General features: G+C 43.6%; 2 protein-coding genes across 3 annotated transcripts; both read right to left on the bottom strand.

Moving 5' to 3' along the window:
• Window positions 1-15,909: 15,909 nt before the first annotated feature.
• On the bottom strand, window positions 15,910-17,378 carry LOC101786532 (DIMBOA UDP-glucosyltransferase BX8). The gene is made up of 2 exons (XM_004959061.1): window positions 16,877-17,378; window positions 15,910-16,805 (listed from the first exon to the last, which is right to left on the bottom strand). Exons 1-2 carry the CDS (start codon window positions 17,376-17,378, stop codon window positions 15,910-15,912), a joined length of 1,398 nt encoding a protein of 465 aa, XP_004959118.1.
• Window positions 17,379-19,427: 2,049 nt separating this feature from the next.
• Window positions 19,428-22,368, bottom strand: LOC101758848 (mitochondrial import inner membrane translocase subunit TIM10). Of its 2 annotated transcripts, none has more exons than XM_004955822.3 (6): window positions 22,222-22,368; window positions 22,041-22,084; window positions 21,228-21,280; window positions 20,916-20,954; window positions 20,425-20,494; window positions 19,428-19,801 (listed from the first exon to the last, which is right to left on the bottom strand). In XM_004955822.3, the coding sequence occupies exons 2-6, from the start codon at window positions 22,080-22,082 to the stop codon at window positions 19,754-19,756; spliced, it is 252 nt and encodes an 83-aa protein (XP_004955879.2). In that variant the 5' UTR covers window positions 22,083-22,084; window positions 22,222-22,368; the 3' UTR covers window positions 19,428-19,753. The 2 variants fall into 2 exon arrangements, with proteins under 2 accessions (XP_004955879.2, XP_004955880.1); XM_004955823.2 differs by having other exon boundaries at window positions 22,041-22,094.
• Between the last annotated feature and the right edge of the window lie 934 nt (window positions 22,369-23,302).

Here is a 23,302-nt window from a genome sequence, read left to right on the forward strand (position 1 = left end):
TACGGCCTGTTCGCTTCAGCTTATTCAGCCGGCTTATCAGCCACCAAACAGTATTTTCCTCTCACAACAAATCAGCCGTTTCAGCTTTTCAGCCGGCTTATAAGCTGAAACGAACAGGCCCCTAGTTCTCTAGCCGCAATCGTGAACACAGTGTTTTGCAGAAGGATAAAGATAGCTTCAGTTTTCCCATCATGGAGGAAGACCTTGGCGAGGACTCACGCGCAGGATCTATCTATGAAAGCCTTTGTAGCCTGCCATGTCGCACAACGACACGTTTGCAAAGACATGCGCAAGAGTCAACTGTCTCAACAGACTTCTGAGGATGCACTATCCAAAGAGATTGAAGTTGTTAAGGGATTTCAAAACAAAAAAGAAAACTTTACTGCCGGCTTAGAGGCTGAAAAGAAGAAAACAACTGAGGTTGCTGTTGAAAAGGATTCTATTTCTAAGAAGAACAATGAACTTGAAGCCAAAGTTCAAAGGCTTCGCACTCTTGCTGAAGCTGCTGAGGCTGAAAAAGGCTAGAGCTGACCAGCTACAAAGATCTCTCGATGCTAAATCCAAAAAGGTTGAAAATCTTTCTGTTGTGCGCTCATGAAAAACTTAAGAAAGATTATCAAGAGTATGCTGGTGAAGTTGAAGATCGTTGTCGCCATGTTCATGCTGAACTTGCGAAGCTGCTCATCGACTTCAGGACATCGCCGGCACCACTTAATATGGATGACTGTTTTGCTGGGGGATATCTTCAAATGGATTTCCGAAGGCATTCATTCGCTTGGCGTCCAAGGACGAGCTTTTGGCGAGCTTGGCACTGTTGTATCTGCGCGAACCCTTGCTCATGCTATCTGTACATTGATGATTACCCCCTCCGACGGCGGTGATCAATTTATCACGAAATCTGAATTGAAATGACTTCGTGAGCGTGATTAATCATGCCCGAAGATGCTTCTGCTGACAAGATCCTGGCCTTCCCGAAGAATATTGCAAAGAACTTTATGAGAGATTTCTTCCAACGTGCAGGCTATGCTCTCACTGTTGAAGAAGGGCGCCATCTTTTCCGTCAGGTTCTACCTTGTTCCAAACTTTTCCTCTTCGTTTGACACTCCTTTGCCTTCTTCGCTTCACTACCTATGTTTTTACTTGTGTAGCAACGAAGTCAAAGCTCGGATCCAGTTGTGAATGACTAGCAATTCATTGTAAATATTTCTTGTCATTTATTGTTATAAAATGTACAAGTATTAGTCATTCATTTTTGTAGTCATTTATTGATACAAAATATATAAGTATTAGTCATTTATTTTTTAGTCATTTATTGTTACAAAATGTATAAGTTATAATCATTCTTTTTTAGTCATTTATTGTTACAAAATGATGTCTAGAATTATTTCTTTTAGTACAAAAGGATGTCTAGAATTATTTATTTTAGTTTCATTTTTTTAGAATTACTTTCTAAATACCTTGTTTTTTCTAGTTAAAATGCGAGACAGGGAGGAAGAGGAGTTCATTCAAAATATTATTAATGAAGGCAACAACTACAACGTAGAAGTACATGATGCTTTAGGCGAAGAGGATGATGGCAACCAGTACCTAAATACGATGATGGCAACCAGTACCTAAATATGACTGGTGATGGCGGTAATGATGCTCCAGCCGAAGAGGAGGAAGAAATTTCCGAGGTATATGAATCCCTATATAGATGTACATAATTTGAATTCTCTACCTATCAACAATGGTTATAATTAATGATACTATTTTTGTAGCCATCTGGCCTTGACGAGGCCTAAATGGAAACAAGGCAGGAAGAAAAAGTTGGAGGGGCATACCATCATCACAGAAGTGGATGATGAAGGCGCACCAATTGGTCCCCCCGGTGTTTAGACGACATTTGTCAATCAATGTGGGTATATTATTCGGGAAAACATCCCCATAAGCATTAAAACAATGGAGAGCAACCGCACTTACTGATGCACCTAAAGATCTCGTCCCTGACCAAGAGAAGGAATTGTATTGGCAATAGTTGACACTTCACTTCACATATCCAAAAGCGAAAGCAAAAGAATTGAAGAAATTTGCCTTTAAGAAGATGGAAATTGCTTTTCAGACGTACAAGAAAAACTTGCACAAAGACTTTATCAAGAAGGGCATTGAACCAGATTTGGAGAACAAGTTCCAGAAGCTAGCACCTTATTGGGACGAATTCAAGAAATACAAGTTGTCGGAAGATGCCAAAAAGCAAACCACACAAGCTACAGAAAATACAAGCAAAAAGAAATATTTTCATCATCTAGGCCAAGGAGGTTATAAGACAGTGATGCCGAAATGGCAAAGGATGGAAGATGACCTAATGGCAAAAGGAATTGTGCTGGCAACTCTCGATTGGCCATTGCGAGCAAAGAACTTTTTCTACGCTCATGGCAGCACGCTAAATAGGGAAAATGGATCGTTTATTACTACCGATTCATTAATAGCAGAATTCAACAGGTTGCAAGATGCACTAAAGGCCAAACAACAAGGATCTTTTAAGCCTGATAGAGAGAAAGACGAGCTAACTTATGCACTTAGGAATCTGGAACACAGTGGACCTGTCCGAGGCATGGGTGTAGTTCCATGGAAGAAAGGCTTCAGTGAAGATAGTCTTACAAAAGTTCAAGAAGAAGCAAGGTCGCAACAAAAGAGAAGTTGTGTGTCCTAGAAGAACAAGCAGCTTCATCTAATGAAAGAATGGATCGGCTTCAAGAGACATTAGCACTTAGCCAAGCAGGAGCTGCATCTGCTGCTAATGTGGGCATAATAAGCCCCACTTCCCAGCGTCGTAGCAGCATCGCTTCCACAGAGTTCCAACTAGTAGAAGAATCGTCTGACATGATTGAGGGCAACATAACACTACCCCATGGATGACACCACTGTGAGGACCCTATGTGAGCTTCTTACTCCGATGAGGAAAACGGTCAAAGTAGTGGCACATTGTAATGCTGAAGTACCGGTACCTGGCGGGATAATTCATGGGGTGGAGATTCCTAAAGGATATGCTAGAGTCCAGGTTGACCGAGTGGAAACAGGATGGAAAGACTTGGACTTTGAGATCCTTATAGGCAATGGTGAAACTGAACTGGGATACGCCATCCACACCTGGATTTGTTGGGACAAGCGCTACATAAGGTTTCTGCAAGTAGCCACAGTTCCCGCATCATCCCTTCAGAGCTCAAGGCACAGATCACCAACACCACCATCTAGGGATGCACCTACTCCAAGGGACCAAAGCATGAGTCCATTGTCCCCACCAGATATAAGGGACCATAGCATGAGTCCACCGTTACCTCAGCCTCCACTTCCTAAGAAGAAAAACTCAAAGGGTTGGGTCCCGCCACCTTCGAAGTAGAAGAAGAACCCACCTCCTAAGAAAGCAAAACCTCCACCTCCGAAGCTTCCATATGAACGAACTATGGAGGAAAGTGAAGCGATATCTATGGCTGAGGTTGTTGCTCACTTCGCGCCAAAGAAGAAGCCCGTGGAACCACCAATTGATGAAGCAACGAAGAAATACTTTAAATCCCTAGTGGTTAAAATAGTGGTGAAAGAACCCATCTCAGACAATGCTCGCTCAATCAAAAAGTCATTTCAAAAGAAAAAAAGATCACGGTCCACCATTCCCTAGCTCGGAGAACAATCTCAACAATCAATCGATCCACTCAAAGTGCTTTCAAAAGATGATGAGATTCTAGCTCAATGAATTGCTGAGACCAATCTCACAAAAGAGCAACTCCTAGGGGCGGACCATATCGAAACTCACCCAAGTGCTGGTAAATGGGAGTTTAAGTTGGGGGAACCTCTTATATGGCCACAGTTGGTGGATCACCTGCCAACGAAAATGTGTGCACTTCATAAATGGTACATGGAGGCACCTGGAATGTCACACCCTAGAATTTTCAAATTTTAGGATGTGATTAAAAGTAATAATTAAACAACGATTTTCTATAATTTAAAATTTTTGCCAACATTTATTTTCTTTACAGGAAATTTAGCATAGGAAAAATAATTGTTTGTTATTTGGAATTTAATAAGGTTGATGTTCTCTATCCGTGCATTCATGCTGATGTATCTTGGTGTTTCATGAGTGAAAAAGTTTCAAAAATGCGTTTATATGTTGTCCAAGTTCTTCTAAGAATTTTCCAATTTTTCTGGAATTTATTCTCCTTTTCCTTAAGCTTAATCCAATTTTTTTGGATGGTTCTAAAATCCTTGTCACGAGCTCCAAATATTTTATTTGGATTCGTCGTATCCCAAAATGTCTCTACGAATTTTCCTGGAATTTTTGGGGTTTTCAGAACATTTTTCGTGGTTTAAATTATTTATCTAGAATTTTGTAGATTTATATTCCCACATAAAATAATTTCTAAAAATCAATCAATTTCCTTTGGGCTGAATCTTGGGCCCGACCCACCTCAGCTCAGCAGGCCGTTTCCACCGGCCCAACCGCCTCCTCTCTCCCCATCTTCCTTTCCACTGACCCAATGTTTCCTCATCGACCTAGCAGGACGGCCCACCTCACCCCTCCCTTCTTTTCCTTTCTCGGCCTATAAAATGCGCCCCTCTCTCACCCGGCTCCCCTCCGCCCGATTCTCGCCACCACTCGCCACCCAAAGTGCCACGCATCACATAGCGCCGCCACCGTCGGATTCGTCGAAGCGCCGGTGCACGCCGGCCGGCCGAACCCACCCCCCCCCCCCCCTTCCGCCTGTGCACAAGGTTGAAGAGGATAAGGTGGTTTTGCAATAAGTCCCGTGAAGAATCCTACAAATCTCTACCTTTTTCCTGTGTCTTACAAAATCTTCATATAACCCCTGAACCTTTCAAATCCTTGCAATCTAATCCAATCCTTGACCTTTTGCAGATCTAACCCTAAGCTTTCAGCTTTTCGCGAGCTCTATTCTCTGTGTCTTGGTCATCTTCTCTGCTAACCCCTGAAGCCTATAGTTAATCTTGTTTAGGTCCTTAGAACCTTATTTAGTCTGTAGATTTCACGTTTTAGATCCGTTTTACTCCGTTCAAGTTGCGTTAGATTCTTCACAACATAAAGTACACGTTAGTAGTGAACATAATTTCCTATCTTTGAAAATAAATTTATTGTTAATTTGATTAATTCCTATTGGAATGCCTTTTCCTAATAAGAATTTAAGTAGGATTTACACCGGTTTTTCATAATCAATATTAATTCAACTAATTCTTATTCAATTAGTTTTATAAATAAAAGTTGCTTAGGTTCTATTCCGATTTTCATAAACTAAGGTTTAATTGGTTAATTCCTAATTATAACTAGCTTTTCTAAATAAAAGATATCTAGGTTATACATCGATTTTCATAAATAAAGTTAAGATGCTTAATGATATCATAAATGCATTTTCAATAATAATATGTTTAGTTAAACACGAAATACAAAGTTATTCAATTAGATGTCTTATACATGCTCTAAGTTTCTAAAGTTAATTGTTAATTTTGAATAATCTGTACTTTAATATTTACAAATAAAATATAATTAAGTTTACCTTGTATTCAATGATTAAATGTAACTTGCTTAATTCCAAATAGGGTATTTCTCTGAAATAACCTATGTCCATGTTTTATTTAATTAAAATGGATAAAGCATATAGTCTTTTTATTTCTTTGATACATCAAACTTCTCGATAGTTCTGATCTCAGTGTTTCCTGTGTTTGCGTGACCTTAGATCAATCCTTGTCCTTTAGTACGCTCTTTTAAAGCCTTTCTTTTATTTTGGTGTATTATTCTTAGTTGTACTTGTTTGTTTGTTTGTTGCCGATGTTTTCTTCGATTAGAAGGATCGATGCTCGGAAGCTTTGAAGGTTAAGAGCGGCATGGACCCTCACATGATTAATTAAACTTGAAGATGGACTTAAATCGTTATTCTGGTTAGTTCATGTAGCCTTGCTGAGTTCCAACCATAAGTGTACTCACCCTTGCTTACTGCTGCTCAGAAGAAGAAGCTGCTATGAAGTTGCTATGAAGATAATGCAGAGTTCTAGGCGTACGCAACCCCAAGTTATTTGCCTGTGAAATTTGGAGCCTCCATTTCCAAGGTTTAAGCTGTGTGTCTCTGATAGTATTGTAAGTCTTTGTTTATCTTTTTGCGTGATATTGTTCCTGTTATTCACTTATGACGTCACTATATGTATAAAACTTGATCCTGGCATACATATAGGTAGCACTTGGTTTTGTTTTCAAACCGGGTGTGACATGCAAATGGACGGATCATGTTTACTGCTCGGATTCAAGATCGTGATTACTTTCGAGGGCCAGATGATATATGGATTGAGTTTGAAAGTCTATGGTACTTGTACCATCAAGACGCCCTTGACAAGTCCCTCATTAGTGCATGGGTTCTGTAAGTGTTTGCTCTCATTTCTACATCATAGCTCCTACATTAATTCTATGCCATCTCATCGGTACTCTTTTATTTTGTATCATGCAAAATAGAGATTCAACAATGCCGGTGAAAACAGATCTATCATGTCCGCTTCATGGACCCGCATATTATAAACGATGAAACCTTACTGAAATGGCCAAATAGGATCATGAAGACTATTTTCAACTTTCTGGATAAGCAGCATCACATGCAATTCATACTTTTGTCGTACAACTTTAAGTGAGTCATTCATCCCTTTTTTCATCTGTTTAAGTTAATAATAAGTATATCTAACATTGCCTATGTATATTTATATGAATAGATTCCACTAGATACTACTTGTTACCGAGATTGATCGAAGCTACATCACGGTGCTGGACCCGAAGAAGAAACCAACATCAGAGTATCAAAGCCTCGTAGACACACTTAATAGGGTATGGGCTCGCTTCATAAAAAAAACACTCAGGACAGTTCAGGGATCAAATTCACATTAGGGATAACTTTCCGGTATGAATTCAATTTGAACAACTTATGTGGATGGAAACAATTTGAACAATTTGTTAACTTTCCTTTCCACTTGAATATTTCATAACCCATACATTTTTCCATATTTAGTGTTTGAGGCAGGAGGACAGAAACAACTTATGTGGATACTACTGTAGTCAGTTCATCCACAACTTTATAGTTCACAAGAAAAATCCGGACGAACAACACAGAGTACGTAAACACAATTCATAACTTTTTTCACTCTGCACATATATTGCTTTAAATTGATGATGTTAATTTGCATGTGACAGATTAAAGAAATAAAAGAAGAGCTCATCGCCCAAGAACGACTCAGGGCAATTCAGGAACAACTATGTGGATTCCTTTTGGAGGAGGTCGTAAATCCAAAGGGAGAATTTTATGACGATGGAACAAGTGTGGGTCAACTTCATCCAATCAGGGACTCGGATGAGCGTAGTGCATATTCAGAATACTTGGAACTTTTGAAGTGTATATAAATTGTATAAATATAATATGTGTAACCTTCACTATGCTAGATCAATATATATATAAGCGTAATATTACTACTATACGCAAACGGATACTGTACACAAATACAAATATGAATAAGAATTAAATGAATTAAAATGAAAGGAAAACAAAAAAGGCGATAACCATTTAGTACCACTTAGTACTACCGATCGGTACTAAACTGCCTTCCACAACAGTGCAACGTGGCTCGCACTTTAGTACCGGTTGGTACTACCGACCAGTACTAAATGGCCCCTTTAGTATCGGGCATTTTGGCTGGTACTAGTTGGCGTGGCATTTAGTACCGACCAAGCAGTACCGGGCGGCATTTAGTACCGACCGAGCCATACCAGTCAGGCGCCCGGTACTAAAGGGAGGTTAGTGACCGGTTCCAAAGGTCGATTCGGAGCATCAAGAAGATATACCGCAACTAGGCCACTCGCTCGTGCTACCCATACAATGATTGGTAGCATCTGATGCACAAATCTATTATGGTATCCCCTTTGTGTTTTCTTACTGAATAGCAAAAGCATGGTTATATCTCATATGCAAAGGCATGGTTGTATCTCCCAGAAGATTATTGACTCTGCCCGCAGGGCCCCACACACTCGATTCTAGCCATTCGGCTGTTAAAACGTTATACACATTTCGAATCGATGACGACGAAGGCGTATGACGCCCGTGCGCCTTCACCTTGCTGCGTCCACTGCATCACGCCCACGAGCCGCATACCCCATCCGACTCTGAAGATCGGTCATCCTGGCATGGAGCATCTGGAACTCTGCATTGGCACCCATTCCACATGAAACAATCCAATAGATCGAGCCACAGGTGGATCCCGTGCCCAATCCTTCAGGCTTCGAATGAATCTCTGTGAAATTCCTACATGGCAACTAAAGCTATCTTCTAAACATAACCCATTGTTGCTTCTCAAGTTCCTCAAGGGATGCCAACACAAAAGTTTACAAAATTCCATTCAGCTCACATCCAGTTTCTCAACTCTTCCTGCAATTTTCTTGTCAAACAAAATGTTGAGAGCTTCACAGCATCGTACTATCTCAACAATCAATACAAAAAAAAAGAGCTTGACACTGTGTATCAGCTTACTTAGCAAGGTAAGCTAGAGCTTACCATAATACTATTATTATCATAGTGACTTTGGAGATTGATGATAACATTATCATTAGGACTAATGTGTTTGCAATATATATCTTTGTAGCAAGGGCGGAGTTAGCCTAGTTTTTTTTTAAAAAAAAGGAAAACTAATGTGGGGGAGTTCCCCACAGCAAATATATTAAAACTAACAGCAACACAAAGGTACACACGAGGGCATACTTACAAGAGATACGTACAAAAAAGGAGGGTAGAAAGAGAGGAGGAGGGGAAGACGATGGGGTTACAGAGTTAGATAGATTCTAGCCATTTAACAAAGGAAGATTTATGGGACTCTTTGAAACGGTGAAGTTGAAGGAGAGCCTGTTCTTTGAACCATATGGTCCAAAGCTGCTGATTTGGCCTTGGTGAATCGAAGATAATGGCATTGCACATCTTCCAAATTTCCCAGGAGGCGATGACGAAGATTTCCAGTGTGCAACATTTCCAAGAGATCGTGTGGATGCAATTCGCTCATGCACATCCGCTGCATCTGTCCAGATGATCTGCACTTTGAGCCAGCATGCCTGTGAAAAAGGGCAGTCAAAAAAGAGATGATCTCTGGTTTCTTCCAATCCTCTGTCACAGAGGACACATTGCACTCCTGATTGCACATTGAGGTGTCTTCTGCTCAACATATTCCTTGTGTTTAAACGGTCAACCAAGAGCAGCCAGCAGAAGAATTTGAGACGTCGGGTGCATTTAGATTTCCATAGCCAGTTGAAAGTCGGTTCCACTTGCAAGCTTGAGAAGATTGAGTTGTAGAATCGTTTGGCGGTGTACATATTGTTCCCCCAAAGGTAAGACCACTGATCTAGCGCATGTTGATCATATGGAATATTTTGCAGCAGGGCTTGAAGTTCTTGTAAAAAGCTTCCTCAGAAATAGGAAGATTGACAATGGTTGCCAAATCATCTTCCTCCATTATGTTCTGGACCGAAAGTTGGCTATCCAGAGCAACGGAAAAGAGCCTGGGGAATTGATCGGCTAAAACAGTCGAGACCCAGAGGTCCTCCCAAAACAAAACTGAGGATCCATTACCAATAGTGCATCTAGCTACACCTCTGAACATGATATTGAGTTTAAAGACATCGTTCCACCAGAAGGAGCCCACCTCCCTGCTTGCATGAGGTACCCTATTTGTATAGTAGGTGTCCCAGATCAAATGAACCTAGGGAATGTCCTTCCTGGTATAGAATTTATGCAAATGCTTGAGCAGCAGGGCATCATTTTGAAGTCCAGGTTTATAACACCCAATCCACCTTTTGCTTTTGGAGTTAGCCAGCTGATCCGATAGATTCTTGTAAATGCCGTAGAAGATCATTATTCTAGGGATGAAAACGGACGGGAACGGGCGGGAAAACCCCCTCTCCCGTTTCCATTCCCACCTTTTATTACCGAAAACGGGACCGGGTCCGGAATAGCCGGGAACAGAAGTGGGAGCGGGATGAACGGGATTACGAAAACGGGTGGGGGAACCGGGTACTTCAACAGGAACTCATACTTTGGTACGCACACACGATATTGTTTGCTTTTGTTGACTGCTAGTTGACAACCATGTTTTGGTAACTCAAAGAACTCTTAGACTAACAATCTTTTAGAATAAATATAGGAAAATGTGAGCACCTATGCTGAGTCGAGGACTCGAATCTGGGTGAACAGGTTTCATTAAAAAAATGTTTCTCCTCAGTCCACATCATTCGAAATTGTTTGCCCTCTTTTACGCTGGTTATATCACTTAGTTGCACATGCCTTTAATTTAAGCATACTCTTCATTGATTTACTGTTGCTATAACTTAGCCGAATGTGCATGACCGCACGATAACTTAGCCCCGTCCCTTAAACTTCCAATCTTTAAGATTCGTGCAGCTGTTCTCGACCGCACAATCCTACTTTCCTTCCTTCTTCCTCCTCCCATCACATCCCCGCATTCCTCTCTCATCTCACACGCGCGCCGCCGCTGGGATCCAAGGTCGTGGGAGGAAGCTTGCCGGAGGGGCGGGAGGTGGACAGGGATGGCCGGTGGCAGGTCGCCGCCGGCCGCGAGCGGTGATCAAGGCCGGTGGCACTTAGGGTTAGGGTTTCGAGTTTCTGGGGGGCAGGGCTTCAATGGCCGTCGACCTTAGAGGAGAAGGTCGGGAGGCGGCAGTGGCGGTACGCCCGGCGGCGGAGGGTGAGGCGGCACGGGAGGGTAGAGCAAGATGGCCGGTGGCCGGTGGCGGGTGGCGGGTGCGACGACAAGCCTCAGGTTAGGAAGGATGGGGTCCAGGGGCGGATTTGGGCCCTGGGCTGCATCCCGGGGTGAGGCCCATGAATAGTGGAAAATTGCTTCATAAAAATGGCATAAAAAGGCCTATCAGCCCATTAGCCCACCCCGAGAAGGAGAAAGCCTAGCAGGCCAGCAGGCCGTCGCGACGCCGCCCTAGCCTGGTTAGCGGCATTCACCCTCGGTCCCTCGCGGCCTCGCCTATCGTCCCGCCTCCCGTGTCCGCCTCCCTCCCGACTCCCGCGAGGCCGCGACGGCGCGACCTTCTGCCTTATGGCGACCTCCGTCCCGGCCCCCGGGCTCCGGCAGCGCGCCTCCCATCTCGGCTAGCAGGCTGGTCCCGGCTGCACCGCGCCTCAGCCAGCCGCGCGCACCGCCACCCGCTGCCGGCGGCCCTGGTGCCCCACCGGCCGCCATCCCCAGCTCCCCACGCGCCAGGGCAACCAGTGGCCCGTCGCTTCCCCCCCCCCTCCCCCCGCCGTCACGCGGTGCCGGACTCATGTGGCCGCACCCCCGCCGGCCCCCTGGCCCCTGCGGACTGCGGCCCTGCCCCCTGCTGAAGTGTTGAGCGCCTGACTGAGGTTGATTTCTAGTTTCTTATTTTTTTGAAAATTGCTCCATGATTGCTACTAGGAAAGTCATGAATATTTCATTTCATTGAGCAGGACTGGTATTTGATACTTTGCAATTGCAACATTTCATACCTTAGAAGTTAGAATGGAGAAACACTATGCTAAAAAAGATGCGTCAAAGAGTGGTGGTAGTGCCGAAACTATAGAGAACCGGGTTGAGCAAAAAAAACCATGGATTGAACTTGATATGAGAGATATAATTGCTGATCCAGGAGAAAGGAAGCCAATTGATGATGTTCATCATGACATTAGGGATGAGGCAAGGAGAGCATATCTACAAATAGGTCCATGTAGGCCAGCTGGTCATAAGTTTCCAAAAATGAAAAAAGATGGTAAATGCCAATCAAGAGGATTTGCTGGATCATGGTTTGATCAATTTGATTGGTTAGAGTACAGTGTAGTCAAGGATGCAGCTTATTGCTTCTATCTCTTTAAGCCACAACAAGCTGGGTTTCATAGTAATGATACATTCACCAAAGTTGGGTTTAGAAATTGGAAGAATGCAAAGGATTCTTTCAAGGAGCATGCTCAATCAATTGATGGCTTTCATAATAGTGCAAGAAAGCGTGCACTTGATTTCAAAAATCAGAGGCAAAGTGTTGAACATGTGTGGACTGTTACAAGTGCAGCAGAAGAGGAGGCATATAAAGCTCATTTAACTATCATGTTAGACATTGCTAGATTTCTCCTTTTGCAAGCTCTAGCCTTTCGTGGACATGATGAGTCTAAAACATCAAGAAATAAAGGGAACTTTATGGAGATGCTTGAATGGTACAGAAAGAAGGATCCTAACGCTGCACTTGTGACCGGTGAAAATGCTCCAGGGAATAATCAAATGAGTAGTCCAATGGTTCAGAAGGATTTGGCTAGGGCTTGTGCAGAGGAGACAAGTGAGTTAATTAAAAGTGAAATAGGAGATCGTTGTTTTGCGGTGCTTGTCGATGAGGCTCGTGATGCATCTATTAAGGAACAAATGGTTGTGGTTGTGAGGTATATACCTCCTCTCCATTTTTTTATTTCGTTGGTTTTGTTTTGTTGCTTTCAAGTAACACTATTTTCTCTTTTCTCTTGTAGGTTTGTCAATGATAAAGTAAGTGTGATTGAGAGGTTTCTTGGCATTGAACATGTTTCTGACACCACATCAACTTCACTAAAAGAAGCATTGGATACTATGCTTAGAAGATATGGTCTATCTATTTCCAAGATTAGAGGGCAAGGATACGATGGAGCTTCAAATATGAGAGGACAATTTCATGGGTTACAAAGACTGGTATTGAAGGAAAACCCATGTGCCTTTTACATCCACTGTTTTGCTCATCAATTGTAGCTTGTGGTAGTTTCTGTAGCCAAGTGTTGTGGCTAAACTTTTGATTTCTTCAATTATGTCACTTCAATCGTCAATGTTGTTAGTGCTTCTTGCAAGAGGAAAGATCAACTCCTTCAAAGTCATCATGATAAGCTTGTTGAGTAGTTAGATAGTAGTGCTATTTTTTCTGGGAGAGGGAAAAACTAAGAAACTAGTCTTGCGAGGCCTGGTGATACACGGTGGGGTACACATCACAAAACATTGGCACGTCTTATAATCATGTGGTCCTCTATACTGGAGGTGTTGGAGAATATTAGTGAAGATGGAACTGATGGGGAAAAGAAAACTATAGCCTCTGGATTGATTCAAAGAATGGAGTCATTTGAATTTGTGTTCATATTACATCTTATGATCAGAGTACTAGGGATGACTCAAGACTTGTCACAATGTTTGTAAAAAAAAATCAAAATATTGTTCGTGCAATAGGATTAATTGGCTCTGTGATGAGAAATATGAATGAAATGAGGGAAAATGGTTGGGAAGCTCTTTTTGAAGAGGTAAAGGAGTTTTGCCTCCTCAAAAATATAGAAATTCCTAATATGGAAGATATGATACCAGTTAGAGGTCGTTCGAGATATCGTGGTGCTAAATTAGTGAGTTACTACCATCATTTTCATCATGGAATTTTCAATATTGTGATTGATCAAGTTTATTGTGAGTTAAACAATCGATTTCCAGGAAGATCAACTCAACTCTTGAGATGTGTTGCTTGTCTTGATCTGAGGGATTCTTGATCTTCCTTCGTATATTCATTGATGAAGTTAGAAATGATGATAATTTTGACACTTGTACTGATCTTGGTAACTTTGCTGAGAAGATGGTTCAGACTGGAAGAGATACAGCTTTTCCTTTGGTGTATCGTCTCATTGATTTTGCCGGTAGCAACAGCAACAGTTGAAAGAGCCTTCTCTGCTATGAATATTATCAAGACTGAACGAAGAAATAAAATGAATGATGATTGGCTGAATAGTAGCATGATGTGCTATATTGAGCGGGATTTGTTTGCGTCGATTGAAGATGAAAAAATTCTAAAGCGCTTTCAAGGCTTAAGAAACCGTAAGATGAATTTGCCAAACGAGGGCTCAAGGTGCGTGTTGTTTACTTGTATTAGTCTATTTCAATACATAATGTTATCTTGCTTTATAAACGGCTGAGATGTTGAAAATTTTTATGTAGAATTGAGGACGTCGGAATAAGTGGAAGTGGTGTTAATTCATGAAGACATGTATGGTTCTTTTTTTGTCATGGAAGACTCTTAATTTGGTACTTTTCTACCTTGAATGTTCTATGTATTGTTTGAGTCTATTGGTTAAACACTTGGAATCTAGAGAATTATATAATTATTTGTGTTTTTTGAAAATATGTTATATCTAATAGTGTATGGCTAGTAAGATTTTAAACCTTATATTAGTTAGCTCGGGGCGGAGCCCGTTTCTGGATCCGCCACTGGCGGGGTCGACGGTGGCGGTACGACCGGCGGCGGAGAGCGAGGCGGCGCAGGAGGGCAGAGCAGGATGGCTGGTGGCAGGTGTGACGACAAGCCTCGGGTTAGGAAGGGTGGGGTCGAGGGGGCAACGGCGGTTGGCGGGCGGGCGGTGCGGCAGCCACCGGCCGGGGTGGTGGAGGAGGTGGCAGGGATGGGGGCTTGCCGGGGAAGAAGATGAAGGGAAGCATGGATCGAATTTGGGTTGGAAGTTTCAAAGATAGATAGGAGCCTCACGCCATGGTCGGTCGTCGCGTCAGCACTGCGAGCATTGCAGCAGAATTTGGCGGGAACAAAGCGCGCGGGGGTCGATGACGCGCTCCTCGGCGTCCGCCACGCCCTGCTGTGCCGCGCGAGGGAGAGGGTCCGGCGTCAACGTCCTCAGCTCGGCTACTACAGCGCCGGCGACCCCCGCGTGAGGCGCCACGCCGGCCGCATATCGTCGCGCTCGCCGACGCGCCGGATGCCGTCCCCTCCGTCCCCTTCTTCGGCGCCCGCCCCAGCCGCGCCGCCCTCCACGCGCTACCTGGAGATCCGATGTGAACCTTGGTGGCTGGCGCTGTTCAATTATTGTAGGCCTTACATGACCGTGGACACGTGCACCGTCGAGATGATCCCGGAGGAGGGAGATGCTCACCTGCAACCTCACCGCCCTCATGTCGATCTGAACGCGCGTGTTTTGTGCTGCAGGCATGATTGCAGACTTTCGAGGAAGAGTTCTGAAACTGATCTTCTGCAAGTTGAACAAAGCAAGTGCAAGTCTGAAATTGATCCGGCAATCCTATCATCATCTTCTGATGCATAGACTGTAATCGCACTGGATTTGCATGGTACTTACTTTGGAAAGTTTAATTTAGCTGAAAGGAACCTGACGTTGTCATATAAAGGAGTTTGGTGTTAATTGAATGTCTAGTGTTATCTGCTCCCTTGATATCTACTGTTTGTTGCAAATGCTCAATGATTGTCCTAGGAGAACGCATAGCGATTGTGATGCTTCACGCATGTCGTTTGTTGTGCCGAAGGTATGCTGACTGAGTGCCTCCAGAGTGCAGAAACCATGACAGGGCCGGATCTACTGTGGCAGAACTGAAAACACCTTGTTTTATTAGTAACTCTAGAAGTGCAGTGTAGTGTAGCTATTCCTATTTTTTTTAAACTACCTTATGTTTTCTCAAATGGAAAGCCAACTGTTGGCTACAAAATGTGTGCTAGAACACCCTATGAGGCTACGACAATCAATCGGCTAAAAAAACTCTAAAAAATATGATAAAATACCCTAATCCGCCCTCGGTGGAACCTCTGTTGTTAGGTTGGTGAATTTGTTCCATTTTGCTACGGCTAAAACCACAGTTCTCAAAAACCTTGATTTCACCAATGTAAATAACAGCTCCCTTTTTCGCCCCGGTATAACATTCAGAGGCAATTCTTTATTACATAGTAGATAAAACATAACACGACATGCAGCTCATTATTCAGAGCATCCTATCCCCATGCTCAAAGCTGAACAGCATCAACATACCATTCAGTCGTTTATTACACCCAAACCATCAAACCATGCCCAAAGCTGGAAAACCTCAAAGACCCCACATGTACTCCACAAGATCATCGAGTGCCGAACTAGCCGGCCCTCCTTCCTCCACACAGTGCCTCGCTTGCCGCATCAGGAGGCGAGCCCTCTCCCTCGGCGCCTGCGGCCCCAGCTCCCGCGCCATCAGCCTCCTGATCGTCCTCGCCATGGCCGTCCTCTCGAACACCCTCCCGACGTCCAGCCCCGTGCCCCACCGGTGCGTCACGTACCTCGCGCTCACCGTCTGGTCGCCGAAGCACGGGTGCACGAGCATGGGCACCCCCTCGCACACTGCCTCCAGCGTCGAGTTCCACCCGCAGTGCGTCCAGAACCCGCCGACGGCCGGGTGCGCCAGGACCTCCCTCTGCGGCGACCACGCCACGATCTTGCCCCTCCGCCGCACCGTCTCGATGAGCTCCTCCGGGAACGGCGGCGGCGCGTCGTCGTCGCCAGCGCCGCGGACGGAGCCCGGGCGGATCACCCACAGGAACGGCACGCCGCTGCCGGCGAGCCCCCACGCCATCTCCTCGAACGCGGTGAGGTCGATGGTGGCCACGCTCCCCAGGCTGACGTAGAGAACGGAGCGCGGCGACCGCTCGTCCAGCCACGCCAGGCAGCCGCGGTCCGGCGCGTGCTGCTCCTCCTGCTGCGCCGCCGGGGCGAGCAGGTGAAGAGGACCGACGGCGAAGGCCGGGCGGGACAGCTCTTGCCGGATCTTGGCCAGCTCCGGCGCCTCGATGGCGTCGAAGGTGTTGAGCACGACGCCGGACGAGGAGGCGCGCATGGCGTCGGTGACGCAGGCGATGAAGTGGAGCATCGTCTCGTCGTCGCTGCCGTCGACGCGGATCAGGTCTCGCACGCGCAGCGGCTCGAGCCCCAGCACCACCTCGTCCAGCCGATCTCCTGCAACGAAACGAATCGATGGTTAGCAGGCGTGCCACAAGATTCGCAGCTAGATTTACTAGTGCACATGCCATTGATGGGGAAGTAGCCGTCGGCGCGGAGGCGCGGGGTGGATAGCAAGGTGAGGAACGCGGCGGCGCCGTCGGTGCGGAGCGCGAGGGCGGGGACGCCGACGCGCCCGGCGGCACCCGGCATCTTGTACCACTGCCCGTCGACCACGACGCAGGCGACCTCGCGCTGCCCCGACTGGCCGCCGCCGCCGCGCGCCAGCTCCGCCGCGAGGGCGGCATGGAACGGGGCCTCGCAGGCGTCGTTGAGGCCGATCATCTGCTGGACCAAGTCGGCGCTGGTGGCAACCTCGTCGGGGATTGACTCGCGGATGGAGACGAAGGCGAGCTCCGGGTGGCGCGCGGGGTCGGGCGCGTTGAAGTCGGCGTGGAGCATGGTGACGCCGAGGCCACGCGCGCGGAGGAGCCCCGCGAGCTGGAGCATCGGGGTGGTGTGGCTCGCGAACGGGAAGGGGAACATCACGACGCGGCGGCCGGTGGTGGGAGAACGCCCGTCTCCGGCCATCGTCGCCATCGTTGCTGCTGGTGAGCTCTGGCGGCTGTGGCTGCGAGAAGGGAGAGGTTTTGGCTGGCACTGGCTCTGGCACGCTGTCTTGGCGAGGTTGGCGAGGAGCTGTGCGAGTTATGCTGGCGTGGAACCTCGTGAGGCGTGTGAAGGGCGTCGTGAGGCATCAGTGCATGAGCTTGCTTACGTTGTCGCGTTACCTTGCAAAGTGAAACGCAAAAGAAGCGGCCGCTTCTGGGGATTGAGCTCGCTCGGAGTGGCATCCATATCGGTTTATTCAGGTCGGCTGTTTATCAACGGATAAGCCCAGCTCGTATTACTGTTCATTTTAATTTTTCTAAGTACGTGAGAAAAACTATATATATGTAGATAAAATATATATTTAGATGAAACATGTATACCTAGAAAATTCAAAACGAATAGTAATTTGAGATGGGGTAGCTAGATTATCCGTGCCATGTTTGAGTAGTGTTCACCAGCTAATTTAATTTCAAGGGTGGATCGCCCCCACCAACCCAACTGCCCAAAAGCTCCATTAGAATCAAAGGAGGGGATGAGGAGAAGGGAGGAAGGGATGAGGAGAAGGGAGGAAAAGAAGAAGAATAAAAAAGAAAGAAGCGGCAGAGAGATCGAGGAAGAAGAAACAAGCCCCAAAAACCTGCCTCCGCCAAAAGTCTAATTTTATCTTATTCATGCCAGCTCAAAATAATAACCACCATGCATACTCGAGGACTATATGTGCTAGCTCTATGTAGAGTCTCGAAACAGACCATTTCCGTCTTTTTATTTTGAATTTCATATTGTATCTGGAAATTTGTTACTTTTGCATATGGGCTTAGACTGAAACAATTTTTTTTGGAAAATGCTAGATTCCAACGAGGTCTATAACTTTGTTGTTGAAAATTTTTATTTGAAGTTATTTACATGTCCTAATGCTGGATTAACAATAAGGTTAAAAAGGAATAGAATTCCCTATTGTATATATGAAACAACGACATACAGGTAATATGTTAAGGAGTGATCATGTGAGGCGGAATGTCGTGAGTTCAAGGCTGGACGCTCATGCAAAAAAACATTTTTAGTTATTTTTATTGGTAAATTTTTATTCCGATGCGCAACTATGGGATAGATCAGGATGGCTCTTCGTGCTAAGAAATATTTTTTTTCAATCTTTTGCTATTTTCATTTGTAAGACATGTTCCTTCGCGTCATCGCGTGGAGGAGCCCCATGAGCGGGAGCACGAGGGTGATGTGTGATTTTTTTGGTGTTGGCGCATGGCTCAGCCATTCGGGCTGTAGCTGCGAGAGGAAAAGGCTAGGTGTTGGCTGGCACTAGCATGCTGTCTTGGCAAGAAGCTGTGCGAGTTATTCTCTCCATTTCAAATTGCAGGTTATTTTGACTTTCCGACTGATGCATACATTGATACGTAAACATATGATACCTCAATAGATAGCATCTACAATAAATTGTCTCGTAGCAGCTATCTAGTGGCAACGATAACCCATACAATGTTAGTGGAGTCATCATGTAGTTCTAAAATTTAATTTATGATATTGTTTCCCTCACTTGACTCCCTTCTCTATATCATCATAAATCCTATGTGCTGCCCACCTCTATCTATAGTTAATATGATTCCAGAAAGATTTTGAAACAAGGGTAAAACCACCATTTTATTAACAATGAGCAAAATATGTGGTGCATGACGGTGTATCAAATCCAAACAGCTATTCCCTCCACTCCAACAAAATGAAAGACGTTTTAAGTTTCGTTCTAAGTTAAGCTTATCTAACTTTAGCTAAAGTCTATAAAAAAGTGCATATACAATACCAACTAAATGCACAGTCAAATATATTTCATGACGGATTTAATAAAATCTAAAATGATATTTGTAGATGTTGGTGTCTTTTTTTTGTTGATAAACTTGGTTAAAGTTTGATAAATCTAAAGTAGGGATGGAGGAGTAGACAACATGGGAACATAAAGCCAATAGCCAACGATACAAAATGACCCACATCCATAATTAGCCAGTGAGACAATAAATATTATGCTACTAGGTATAACCGAACAAGGTAAGACCAATGATATAAACTGGTTGAAACAGTTTATCTTTTCAGAAAGGATACACATTTGCATCCATAAAACTAAAGGCTATGTTGCTTTCAAAGCTCAAACGAAGGGTAGATGTAGAATTTGGTATCAGAAACCTCACATGTTGGTTTTCCCTATTGCGCCACCAATAGAAGGATAAAAATTAGAGATGTAATTTCTCTCTCGAACACCCCATGTCACATTGGTTTACATAGTAATACATCAAAACCCTAGAACCAAAAAGGAAGACATAATATTGCACCACAAAATGAAATTTCATCTCAGTTCACATTTTAGGCTGATTTCCAAGAAGCTGTCCGACTAGATTAGTTACCTGAAGTAAATCAGAAAGAATGGTGAGAAATAAACTGAGGAAAATTGAAGGCTAATGGCATGTCATGTGAGTAATTCTAGTTTCTGTATCGATATATAAAACTAAAGCAAACAGAGATGCCGTAAGTATCTAATCAGAATTATTTTATGCTTGAATTAATATGAAGGCATATATAGCAGAAACATGAAAAACAAATAAACCTGAACCATGTGACACCATAGCTAGAACATGAGAAAAAAAATCTATTACCAAAATTTATTTGCTTCTTAGACATGAATGCCAAGGGAGGGAAAAGGCAGACTACCTTTTCAGGTAGAAGCATAAAGAAAACAATCAGAGACTAATTTTTTTGTTGAGATCAATGAAAAGTACTAAAAAGGGATTAAAAAGGTATTTGATTTTTTCTGTAGCACTAGTCCAAAAGATCAAATAGAAAAATATTTGTCTGCCCCCAGAGCCCAAAAGAACAATCAAGTATAGATGTCTCCAAATGCAGCATTTCACATTTTGTCAAGCTGGATTATCATGGACCAATTATCTCTTCACTAAAAAAGGCCAGTATAACCTGTAGGAAACCTGATGAGCATTGAATATGAAATGGACCAACATAGAAACAAACTTGCCTGCCAGTATTTTGAAACACATCGATCAATGCAGCTGTTCTCACCCATGTTGAGCTCAGCTTCTTTGTGCCTAGAGATACAGAGAATACAATCCAACTCATTCACATGTTATTCACCAATCCATGCACTCACTGACATCATGGCAATGACTCAAAAAAAAACTGCGGGGGGTAAGACAGCCCCCAGGCTTTTTGCTAAGAGAAAACCTTCTCACGCAGACTGAGAAAACCCCCGAACCTCTAGCCCACCCTTACACAGTAAACTTTAATGTCGGGAATTCTTTCGTATAGTTGCATCTTTAATATTTTAACTATATTGTATGATTATCTTCTTCACATCACATATGGGTTTACAGAAGCACATATAACATCCTTGATCAAAATATAGTTCACATATATGAATGCTATAACTAAAAAAAAGGGCACATATGTAACAGGAATTTAGAGCAAAACTAGAGGAAAATGAAAAACACATGCCAAATTCAGGTGTACCTCTTCTCGATGCACTTGGCAAAACATGTCTGTGTAAGCCTGCATACAGTGAAACAAAGATCAAAGATGGAACATCAGAAACTGCCATACATAATGTCATCCATTCTATAGTTCAAGTATAATACATCAATCACTTTGCATACTGTTTTGATTTAAGAACATATACACTAGCATGTTCGAGAGAGAGAAAAAAGAATATAGACAATATGCCAGGCAGAAGAAAAAAACCCAGTGGTATAAGTGATGCAAGAAAACTCAAAACTCTTAATATAGTGAAAGAATCAAATAGATATTGGATCTGAAACCACTAACCGATTGAAAAGATCAACCCTGTATTCCATCTCTTTCTCAGCCAATCCAAACATCTATTGAGACACAAATGACGAATGATCTCAGAAAAGATTCAGGTATAATATAATGAAAAAAATATTATGAATGACATTGTTTACATGTAGAGGAACTACAAAAGGAAAAGATAGATTGGCATCCAAAGAACAACAAGGTTGAAACTAAATATCAGAAAATCTTGGAGGCACGGGTAGTGGTAACTGCAACAAAATGCTTCTGATACTTAGACATGGCTAGAAATCTACAACTGTATCGCTAGGCATAAATATCGACCATGTCCATACAATCATAACTAGCATGCTTACCTTCTTGCCAATTGAAACCATAATCTCATTAAAATTCCAGAGATGCACAATAAGTCAATGTTACGCTTTCTTGAAAATTTGGACTAGCATAAGCTTTAGTACGACTGCAGTTCTTCAGTGTCAGAGTGGTACTCAATGGAAAGGCGCATCAGAATAAAAGCTCAGTATCAATATAGCTAAAACATTAAATCCCTGGGACAGCTGTAATTATTCAGTGTAACCTGGTTACGAAAGTTACTATTGTAACAGTATTGCTAAACATTCAAAATCTCAAATCCCTGAACAGATGCAATTATTCAGTGTAACCTGAAAAGATACCAAGTTAATATTATTTAAACAATATCATGTGTTCCTTCCTTCCATTTCAAGGATAATCAGCAAGCACTCGTTTCCTCAAATCACATGGTGTACATCAAAGGTGTGACAATTTGAACATGGGCAAGGTAATCTGCAAGCAATTAGGGGCACACACCTGTTCCTTCTGCATATTGGTCGGCGCACCACCCGCTGCCATTGCTGCGGCTCACTTCAAGCAAGCATCAAAAGGCTAGCAATCAGGAGACCGGACCAATCCAAGATCCAAGAAACAACATAGACGAAAGCCTAGAACCTGAGGGGATAGGAAAGAGGCCGAAGATCCGAGGACAACTTACCAGATGGAATCACGAACGAAGCGGGGAGTGCGGCGCGGAGTTCTGGAGCTGACGGGTTGGGGATGCCGGCGGCGGCGGGATCCCCGTTTCAGCGAGGCAGCGGCGGAGGAACGGAACAGAGGCGATGAGAATGTCGGAGGGTTTTGCTGGAAGTCTGGAACAAGAAAAGGTAGTGTGGCCCAGCAGCCCTTCACGGCCTTGTCTCGTCCAATTGGGCCTTGCAACAGATGTGCGCCTTGTCATGAGGCCCAAGTAAAGAGCCTGTCTTTTTTTTATTTTTAAGAGTGGTACCTTCGTGCTCTAAAAAAAAGTGGTACCTTCTGTTTCTTTCCTTTTCTCAAGAATGTATGGCCATTCGGATTTTTGTAGTATATACTTTAATTCTTGTGATACGAGAGTAGTTCTCATTCTTAAACTAATAACTATACCTTTTTGTAAAAAAAACTGATAATGATGTGACGGCGAGGGATAGGTGGTGCTAGATCAACTTGGGGTGTTTGGATATGAGGTGCTAAACTTTAATAATGTCACATCGGATGTTCGGATGCTAATTAGGAGAACTAAATATAAGCTAATTATAAAATTAATTGCAGAACTCTGTGCTAATTTGCGAGACGAATCTATTAAGCCTAATTAATCCACCATTAGCAAATGGTTACTGTAGCACCACATTGTCAAATCATGGACTAATTAGGCTTAATAGATTCGTCTCGTGAATTACACTCCAACTGTGCAATTAGTTTTGTAATTAGTCTACATTTAATACTTCTAATTAGCATCCAAACATCCGATGTGATGAGTGTTAAACTTTAAGAGGGTGGAGCCAAACAGGCCGCATTGATCAAACTAAACAAAAATTTGGTTAGGTCATAGGTATGAAATCAGGATAGGATAACCCATCACTAACTCACCTTCAAACCAAAGACCGTATACAAAGTCAAAATATACAAATTGAAAACTTCTCATATCTACGAATAGATAGAGTATGACTTAGAGACGGTTTATGTGAGCTGCAGTTTTTGGAGATTTCTGAAAAGCTACTACTAGCTTTTGGTTCTAAAAATGTAACAATAAATTTTAG

Source organism: Setaria italica, chromosome II, assembly GCF_000263155.2.
Source record: "Setaria italica strain Yugu1 chromosome II, Setaria_italica_v2.0, whole genome shotgun sequence".
NCBI lineage: Eukaryota > Viridiplantae > Streptophyta > Magnoliopsida > Poales > Poaceae > Setaria > Setaria italica.